Source organism: Dromiciops gliroides, chromosome 3, assembly GCF_019393635.1.
Source record: "Dromiciops gliroides isolate mDroGli1 chromosome 3, mDroGli1.pri, whole genome shotgun sequence".
In the NCBI taxonomy this organism is placed as follows: domain Eukaryota; kingdom Metazoa; phylum Chordata; class Mammalia; order Microbiotheria; family Microbiotheriidae; genus Dromiciops; species Dromiciops gliroides.
In genome coordinates, this window is record NC_057863.1 from 174207391 (window position 1) to 174217589 (window position 10199).

The following is a 10199-nucleotide window of genomic DNA, read 5'->3' on the forward strand; positions in this document are numbered from 1 at the left end:
ACGCTACTCATTCAGAAATATTATCTCAAGTTTCCAAATTATCCTTTTTCATCTGCTCAGCACCAATCACTAGCTTACTAGGAATAATGAACCAGTTTGTCTCCTCTTTCTGTGAAGATGGGAGCTACTGGCTTCATTCATTTGGGGGGCAGGGGGTGGCACAGGGCAATGAGGTTTAAGTGACTTGCCCAGGGTCTCACAGCTAGTAAGTGTCAAGTGTCTGAGGTTGGATTTGAACTCAGGTCCTCCTGAATCCAGGGCTGGTGCTTTATCCACTGAGCCACCTAGCCCCCCACCCCTCCCCACTGAAAACTTTTTTTTTTTTTTGCTTCATTCATTCTTTACAGAAAGCGAATCCTCCTTTCTCTATATAGAATATCCCTAAAGTCTTACTGAAGATGTAAGCTCTTAAACACTTGGTTACAGAGCACCTCAGTTCAGATCTATACCCGGGGAATGGCTAAAATGAAGATATGGTTGGATTAAAAACTCTAGCTACCATAACTCTTCTCGCCCAAATTATCTGCTCTGTGACTGTTCCTATACCACTCTCCCCTTAAGAAAAAGCTATCTCTGGGGCAGCTAGATGGCGCAGTGGATAGAGCACCGGCCCTGGATTCAGGAGGACCTGAGTTCAAATCCGGCCTCAGACACTTAACACTTACTAGCTGTGTGACCCTGGGCAAGTCACTTAACCCCAATTGCCCTGCAAAAAAAAAAAAAAAAGAAGAAGAAAAGAAAAAGCTCTCTCTAACCATGAGCAGTTCTTCCTGCCAGAAGAACACACCTGGCTCAAGGTAAGAAATGAAGTCAATCAGTCAACAAGCCTTATTTAGCACCTAAGTGCCAGGCACTAATCTAGGCACTGTTGATACAAAGAAAATGGGGGTCAGGGAAAATGCTCAAGGAGTTCAAAGTTAGAACTGGGAAAGGAAGGTGGGATTCTAGCTGTGACATGAAAGAAGCCAGGATGGGAGACAGAGATGCAGAAATGCTATTTCACATGCTTAAAAGATTAACTGCCACAGTTAACAGTTTGGGAAGAAAAGAAAAACCACACCCTTTGAAATCGGCCAAATGGCATTACAGGGCCACATCCCAGCTCTTCTGAAGGAGGGGCATAGCTAATGTATGGTTGTAGAAAGTTGCAAAACTTTATACAAGGAATGAGAGAAGGGGGAAAGCCTTTAAGGAATTGTCTCTAAGACCAAGTCAACTTTTGTCTCCTGAACCCTTGCTATTTAATTTCCACAAAAGTTGTCCATTACTAATATATGCACCAAGGATCTACTCCTATGGACAGTAAATTCAGTCATTTCGGTTGTCTTGGCTCTTTGTTGACCCCATTTGGGGTTTTCTTGTCAGAGTGGTTTGTCATTTCCTTCTTCAGCTCATTTTACAAATGAGGAAACTGAGGCAAACATGATTAAGTAACTTGGTGAAGGATCACACAGCCACTAGGTGCCTGAAGCCAAATTTGAACTTAGGAAGATGAGTCTTCCTGACCCCAGGCCTGGCAAGGAATCCACTGCACCATCTAGCTGCCCCCTTTACTAAATACATGGTACTTGAAAAGCACTTTAAAATCCCTGAGGGCTGATTTTAAAGGCTAGTTCTATTTTTTTAATGTTTAGGTTTTAAAAAATGTTTATTTTTAATTTTTCTCAATTACATGTAAAGTTATTTTTTGAGTTCCAAATTTTTCTCCCACCCTCCTTCAAGGCTAATTCTAAAAAGAACTTTTCAAATGCTTATAAGCACAGATGAAATTAAAAAAAAAACTTGTCAGCGCCTTAAAATATTGACTGAGTCACAGAATTATAAGAATCCTAATCTGAAGTAAATATATGTATATCAGCTTACTTTGTTTTTAAATGTAATTAATAAATATATGGATATTTTACACATTTCAGCTTTTAATACCTAGACAGCATTTTTCTATATGCTATTCAAAATCTTGCATAATGCATAAATAATAGAATGTGTTCCTGCTTTAAATAATGTGGGAGGCAGTAAGTTCTGGGTAAGAAGAATACTTATGACTTGTACCACCTTTACCTCAGAGTTACTGTAAAGAGAGCTTTTATCATGACTACTTTTTTGACCAAGAGTGATGAAAAGTTGTTTTAAAATAGCACAACAGGGGCAGCTAGATGGCGAAGTGGTAAAGCGCAGGCCCTGGATTCAGGAGTACCTGAGTTCGAATCCGGCCTCAAACACTTGACACTTGCTAGCTGTGTGGCCCTGGGCAAGTCACTTAACCCTCATTGCCCCGCAAAAAAATAAAATAAAATAAAATAGCACAACAAAAAAGAAAGACTAAACTTAGAAAAGGTTTGTGAATGATAAACATTAAAACTATGGTGCAGTCATAAAAAAAACCCCCACAAAAACCAACAACAACAAACCTAACATTGAAATCAACTTATTTAAGTCTCTTGGTATAGTTACCCCAAGCCAGAAATCTTGACCCCAACAATAAGTTTTGGTTCACTTTTTTCTCCTCCTCCTCCCTTTCCCCCACGAGTACTATGTGACAAACACATAATCTTCAAGGATCAGCAATTTTGTCAGCATGGGGATTCTTTCCACTGAGGCAGGCAGATGTTGTTTATAACGTTATTAGGTTGTCTTTAAGATAGTACTAGAAGTTAGGATGCATATGATTAGCCATAGTTGATACTTTTTTGAGATGGACTAATGATTTCTTTTCTTTTCTTTCTTTTTTTTTTAGTGAGGCAATTGGAGTTAAGTGACTTGCCCAGGGTCACACAGCTAGTAAGTGTTAAGTGTCTGAGCCCAGATTTGAACTCGGGTACTCCTGACTCCAAGGCCGGTGCTCTATCCACTGAGCCATCTAGCTGCCCCTGGACTAATGATTTCAATGGCATTGGTAACTCCTAGAGAGAAACTTTATCAATGAAGATCAGCACCTGCTCAGCAATTTTTAATCTTCAGAGTTGTCTGAGGTATTGAAAGGCTACCTAGCCCTCTTTCACTAAGACCACTAGTTCTACCTCTATTCAATACTCTACTTTGCCTCTTATATATACATTGTTTAAAAAAATAAAAACAAAAAACCAACACCAATGCAATTTTCATAAGTGGCCCTACAGGAACTTTAAACTGTTCTTAAAAACTGCTTAATGTGCCCTTCTAGGAGTTGCTGTAGCACATCTCCAGTGATCTATGCCCACAGGGGTTTGACAAGGCAGTATAGCATTCTTCTTAAGAGACTAACTTGGCTTCCTTCCCAATTACAATCTCAAGTCCCTTTGGTATCTTCAAGTCATCTTTTACCTCTTAAAAATGATAAGCCAACTAGTTACTAAGATAGTGTTATCATAAAAAGAACTAAATGTTACCAACAACAACTGAAGGCATTACAAAAAAAATTAATGGAACCTAAGTCCTTCTTGAAAAGAAACTAGGTTACACTATTTCATACTATATAGTTACAAATATTTTGTTTTGTCTTTACTATATCAACATGAACCTCATCACCTAAGAAAACACTAGTTACAAGCTCATATAAACTTGGGGGGGGGGCAGGGCAATGAGGGCTAAATGACTTCCAGGGTCACATAGTGTCCAGTATCTGAGGTCAAATCTGAACTCAGGCCCTCCTGAGTCTGGTGCTTTATCCACTTCCACACCTAGCTTTCCCCTCATATCACTTTTCACAACAGATTTGTTTCAGAAAGTTGTAACTTGAATTTTTGTAACAAAATCACTGAAACAAATTCTCAGTTAACTAAGTAGCAGTCACAACTCTGACTAATTTTGAGTCTAAATTCTTTGCTGTTGTACTAATACATAAAAAATTATGCTACTCTTTATGCAAGATTCTGTTGAGAAAATTTATGTTGAAACAGAATAAGCTAGAACTCTTAGAAATCATCTACTCCATGCTGCTTCTCCCACACTTACACTTTTATATTCAAAGCTTAGTTTTAAAGTGTAGCTTAGAGACTCCTATAATTTATCTTGCTCATAAACCTGAATAATCAAATATCTGGTTGGCTTAAAGTCGGGAAACATGTATAAACAAAAACCACCTAATTCTATCTATTCCTTCTACATTCAATATACAGCAAGAACCTGAGCCAGTCATGAAGTCAAAGACACCTGGGTTCATTGTTCATTCTCTCTAGCTATGTAACCATTAGTAAACAGAAGCAGGAGGAAAGTCTGACTAGAAGTTTGTTAATGATCAGCATCAATGAAAGGAGTTTCCCTTTCAAGAGTTCCCTCACCAGGTTTAAATTCACTGTTCTGACCAGCCTCCAGAAATATATGCATATTGGCCATTCCACTAATTTGGATGTCAACCTTAACAATTAAGAATCTCAAAAGTTTTAGAACTGAAAGGAACCTGTCCACTACACCCTCCCCATCCCCATTTTATAGATATACTGCAGACCAGCATGAAGTGATTTGCCCAAGGTTACAATTAAAAACAGTGTTCATATTACTGAGGGTACGAGGAATCCAGAACTCTATATAAACACAGTCTCTAATCAAAAAATGAAAGACTTCTGAGAGGAAAATAGTCATAATAAAACTCATTTAATAATTATTTATATCAGATTAGATTCCTGAAGGGACTACACTGCTAACCATAGGAAGCATACAATGAAAAGCACAACTACAAAAACACAGCAATCTAGTTTCAGATCCAAACACTAACAAGCTTCTGAGGCTACTGCTGCATCATAGATTTCTTAGTTTGAAAGGTACAATTGAGATTATCTAGTTCAATTCCCTCTTTTAAAAAAGGTTAAGTATAGGAAGAAGCACAGCCAGGATACTCATAGTAATGATCATGAATCAGGCACACACAAGTAAGTTATATTCAGCATTTCGTTTAGTAAAAGGCAAATGAGTGTTTTGGATTTTGTTCAAAAACTGTTTTAAGATGTCACTTTTAAGAGAGGTATGCTTTAACTGGCTGGAAAAAATTGAATTATGTGGAATACCTTAGTCCTTGAGAATGCAAAATAAATGAAGCATTTCTGGACCTAAAATTCTAAAAGCAATGCTCTTGGGGCAGCTAGGTGGCACAGTAGAAAGAGCACCGGCCCTGGATTCAGGAGTACCCAGTTCAAATTCGGCCTCAGACACTTAACACTTACTAGCTGTGTGACCCTGGGCAAGTCACTTAACCCCAATTGCCTCACCAAAAAAAAAAAAAAATAGGTCTATAAAAGCAATGCTCTTGCTAGTCTACTGGATTTATAAAAAGACTTTACCCCCGCTCCCCCTCTCCCATTTAGGACTTCAGGTACAGTGGAAAAAAAATACTGGATTTGGATCTTGGCTGTTACTTATTACCTGTGACCAAGGGCAAGTCATTTAATTAACCTCTTTGGGCCTAGCTGATCTCTAAGGTCCCTTCCAACTATAAATGTTATGATCCTAAACCTGGTCCCTGCAATAACTGAGTACAGCACAACAGAATAATATTCACTATGCTTTAACTTGAGAAAATCAAGTCTGCTCTAATAAACGATAAATGGGTGTTGGACTAGGCTGTATAAACATTAGTTTATTCATTCAAAACCTGTTTTATACGACACCATTATGTTAATATCAAAGGAATTTCAAGTTTTCCTTAAATTAAAAATTTCGAAATAGGACTTTATTCGAGTTATTTACCAAAGTTCCCACATAAGTATCGAACTCTAAGGTTCCCTTTCTACTTCTCAATCTGGGAATGGTTTTGCAATTCATTCACTACACAAATTAACTATTATGGCTTATATAGCATTAGGTGGAAAAGTCTCCTCACAAAGACAGGTACCATTAATAACGTGAGATTATTATGCAAAGTATTGGACTACTTATTACTATTTAGCCATGGTAACTATAAACAACCCTTTTAGGGTAGGAATTATATTAAAAATAAAACAACAGCCTCGACCTTTAAGCTTGATTTAGTAAATCGTTTTCCTATACATATGTACGCAAACTTGTTCAGCTACTGGCGTATAAGATTTCAATCCGGGGGGACCACACAATAGACTCTTGTCTATTACAATACATAACAACTTAGTTGCCACAACAAAAAAGCAGGCAACCTGGTGCTGCTGTAACGCCTTCTCCAGAGAAGAGCAGGGGATGAGAAGTTCTAGACAAAAAATGTATTACTCCAGAAAGTTCGCCTCAAATCTCTATTTTAAGCCCCGCAGGCTCTCCAATGGAGCTTCTCAGCCTGCAAATCAGACAGCTTTGGCAAACTATTTCCTGGGCAATTACGCACACCACTTGAAAGGCTTGGCGTCAGCGGCGGCCCGCTACAACCACCGGAGGCGCCTCCATTACGGGGCTATTAGTGGAGACCTGGCCGGGATGCCCGCACCACGGCAGAGCTACCTCACACTCGAGCCCAGCCAGGCACGAGGCGCGCGCACGGGGCCCGAGGGGGCCGCGCGCACGCTCGCCAGCGCGCCGCGACCGCGGCCACCCGACCCCGGGCAGCCGTTAAAACCAGGCTGCTCTCCCCTCCCCCACCCCGCCTCTTTTGTTCCGTGCCTCGAAAGAGTTCAAATAGAAAGGACGTGGACCACGCTGCCAGCCCCGCCCCTCCGAGCCTTGTTTACGGGTGCCCCCACCCCACTGATCGGCTCCTTTCCCCACCACGGGGTCAAGGGGAGGGCAAAAGGCTGGCCTCCAAGGGAGACCGCCCCCAAGTTTGAAACTGGCTCCCTCTTTCCCTCCCCCCCCCCCGTATCCCTTAGGAACCATGGGGCTCCAAGCCCTCCCCATCCCCAGCGGCGTCCACCCGCTCCAGGCTCTCATTCGAGACAAGGCGCGACGTCGCCCGCCTCCTCGTCCCATCTCCCGCCAATGTTCCCTCCCCCCGGGGGCTTCCCAGGCTGGGCTGGGCTGGGGGAAGGGGCCGGGGAAAGAGGTGCGCGCGTGCGCGGGGCCGCTCCATCAGCCCGCGCTCCGTAGCTCCGGCTCGGGCCCCATCACTTCCCATGGAAAGGCAATTAAAAAAAAAAAGATCGGAACTGTAGAAAATGGCGCCTTAAAGCAACCGCCCCCACCCGCTCGCGCCTCCCGTCTGACTCGAGCCCGGGAAGGGTAGTGCGGCTGCCCGGCCGGGCCCCACTCCCGGCCGGCCCGCCGCCCCCCGCCCTTGCTTACCTTCCCAAAGTGTGCGGCCCAGTGCACGGGCGTCCAGCCGTAGAAGGAGTCCTCGGCAGCCAGGTGGGCGCGGGGCGTGTGCTGGAGCAGGGCGCACAGCGCCGCCAGGTCCCCGTCCCGGCAGGCGCGATGCAGCGGGTAGCGGAGCGTCAGCAGCTCCTCGCTGGAGAAGCCCGCCTCGACCGCCGAGCCGGCTCCCGAAGCCGCAGACATGGTCTTCCGCTCACGGGGAAGGAAGGCGGCGATGCAGTTAAGCGGGTGCCGCCGGGCATCGAAAGCCGGCTGCGCAGCCGACGGGAGGCCTCCGGCCCGGGAGCGGGGCTCTGGGAACGGAGAGGGCAGCAGCAAGAAGCGGAGTAGGCGGTGTCGGCGCAGCCGCTGCCTGAACACAAAGGAGGCGAGCGAGGCGAGCCGTACTAGCGGTGCGAGCGCTGCTGCCGCCGCAGCCCCTGCTGCTGCTGCGTCCCTGAGCCGAGCCGAGGAAAGAGACCTCAGAGCGGGAGGAGGAGCAGCCGTTCGAGAAGACCGGGAGCGGGGACCGGGGCGGGCCCTGGGAAGGGGGCGGGGCCAAGCCCAGCCGCCGCAGCCTCGCCGCCTCCCTATCCGGGCTGAGGGCCAGCGAGCGCGCCGCCGCTGGGGGGCGCCGCGAGTGCCGCGGGGCAGGAGCGCTGGCGGCTTCCGGGGAGCGCGGCACGCAGGCGCGCACCCCAAACCATCACTCCCACTCGCTCTCTCGCTCCCCCACCTGCCCCTTCTGGGCTGCGGTCCTGGGCGCCGGCCCGTGGAACGCCGAGTTATTGAGCGAGAAGGAGGGGCGGAGGAGGCTGAGGAAGGAGCCCCACCCCCTCCCCGGAGCCGGGCCGCAGCTGTGACCCGGCAGCTGGGAGGAGAGGGGAGAGGAGGGGCGGGAAAGGGAGGATACTGGCCCGGCGTGGGCGAGGGTTCCGGCCTTGCCCCTGGCGCTCTGAGGGGCCGAGGTGGAGGCGTCTAGAGGCCGGGTTTGCAGGAAAGCGGCTTCGCGCGGGGCTTGGGGGAGCCCCCGGGAATCTCCCGGGCTCCTCCATCCCTTGCAAGGTGCTTTGGTCGGCTTTAAAAAATGGTTTTCGGAAAGCGCAAGGTTTTCCCGAAATCTTGTCCCCTCCCAAATTCAGTTGCAGACTACCTGGGTGGCACTGGGCTTTCCATCGAGGCTTTGTTTAAACTGCATTTTATTTCATTCATTTCATGTTTATGGAGCGCCAGCGGGGCGCTAGACAGCTCATTAAAACAAGAACAGAATAAAAAGCAAGGAAGCCCTAGTATTACCTACCACACGGAGTAATAAACTGCTTATCTTTCCCCTATCCCTCAATTAGGAGAGTGTGCCCCAGAAATCAAGGGCAGATGATGAGGCGTGGTTATGGAACGTTCCCTTGTTTGCCGGGGGTCAGAGAACGAGTTTGAATGTTGATTGTACCAGTTATTACTGGAGTGATCTTGTCACAACTTCCCTGGGCCTCAATTTCCTTCGTCTGTAAGTTGAAGGCGTTGGACTAAGCTTTTAAGGCTCCTTCTAGCCCTAAATCTATGACCCTTCGAACTCAATTTTAATATTATACAATTGCAAGTAAAGGGCTTACTTAAGATCAAGTACTGAAGCAGGCACTGGATGTAGTATATAATGTGCATTCAAGGAGGGGGCAGGGCTTTACTTTTTTTTATTGCTGAAGAAATGTACATGGCTAGCCACTGAATTGCAATGTGACCACATCAAGTAAATTAGCAGTGCAATATGTATAGTTTTTCGACTCATAATATTTCCTTGAATTGTTAAAGTAATACATTTCTGCACAGACCAAAGAGAGCTTAAGAATAATAGGTTTTAGGGCAGCTAGGTGGCGCAGTGGATAGAGCACCGGCCCTGGACTCAGGAATACCTGAGTTCAAATCCAGCCTCAGAAACTTAACACTTACTAGCTGTGTGACCCTGGGCAAGTCACTTAACCCCAATTGCCTCACTAAAAAAAAAAAATACTCTTTCCAGTTCCAGATATCAAACTGTATTAAAAGTGGTAATCATCAAAACAGTCTGGTACTGGATCAGTGGAATAGATGAGGTACACAATGCACAGTAGTAAATGATCGTAGTAATGTTGTATTTGTTTGATGATTCCTTGTATAATTGAGGATCCACATCGGAACTGGCTGTTGACACCAATGCCATGATGTCATTTTGCTCCTATTCAAGCAGTAAGGACAAACAGTTTAGAGCTTGAGAAACCCAAAGATCTAAGCTTTTGAGCAAAAACTCACTGTTTGACAAAAACTTGTGAGAAAACTGGAAAGTAGTTTAACAGAAACTACTCAACAACTTGACCATTTACCAAGATAACATCAAAATAGTTAAATGATTTAGACATAAACGGTGATGCTATAAGCAAATTAGGGGAGGATGGAATAGATTACCTTTCAGATCAATGGATAAGGGAAGAATTTATGACTAAACAATAGAGAACCCTATGAGATGTAAAATGGGTAATTTTGATTATGTGAAACTAAAAAAGTTTTCATAAATAAAACTAATGAAGCCAAGATTAAGACCTCATTTTTCAAATATATAAAGAATTGAGTTGAATTTATAAGAACATGTCATTCCCCAATTGATAAATCATCAAAGAATATGAAGAGGCAGTTTTCAGAAGAAAGAAAAACTATAGTTATATGAAAAATGTTCCAAATCACTATTGTTTAGAGACATTCGAATTAAAACAACTCTGAGGTACTACCTCACACCTATCAGATTGACTTATATGACAAAAAAGGAAAATGACAAATGTTGAAGGGGGTATGAGAAAATTGGAATATTAATTCACTGTTGGTGGAATTGTAAACTGGTCTAAACACTGTGGAGAGCAATTTGGAACTATGCCGAAAGGGCTATAAAACTACTCTTTGATCCAGCAATACCACTAGTAGATCATTTCCCAAAGAGATTTTTTTTTAAAGGGGGCAGGGAAAGACTTATTTGTACAAAAATATTTAGGCAGCTCTTTTTGTGATGCCAAAGA

The 10199-nt window shown here is 44.4% G+C and overlaps 1 protein-coding gene across 2 annotated transcripts in view; it reads right to left on the reverse strand.

The window, feature by feature from the left end:
* The window catches only part of ANKRD10 (ankyrin repeat domain 10), a 51885-nt gene extending 44234 nt beyond the window's left edge, over nt 1-7651 (reverse strand). Inside the window, exon 1 of one of the 2 annotated variants that reach the window (XM_043996581.1) lies at nt 7153-7651. In XM_043996581.1, coding sequence (XP_043852516.1) covers nt 7153-7365 — 213 coding nt within the window. In that variant the 5' untranslated portion in view covers nt 7366-7651. The remainder of the gene's footprint in view (nt 1-7152) is intronic. The other variant, XM_043996582.1, reaches the window with a different exon arrangement.
* Between the last annotated feature and the right edge of the window lie 2548 nt (nt 7652-10199).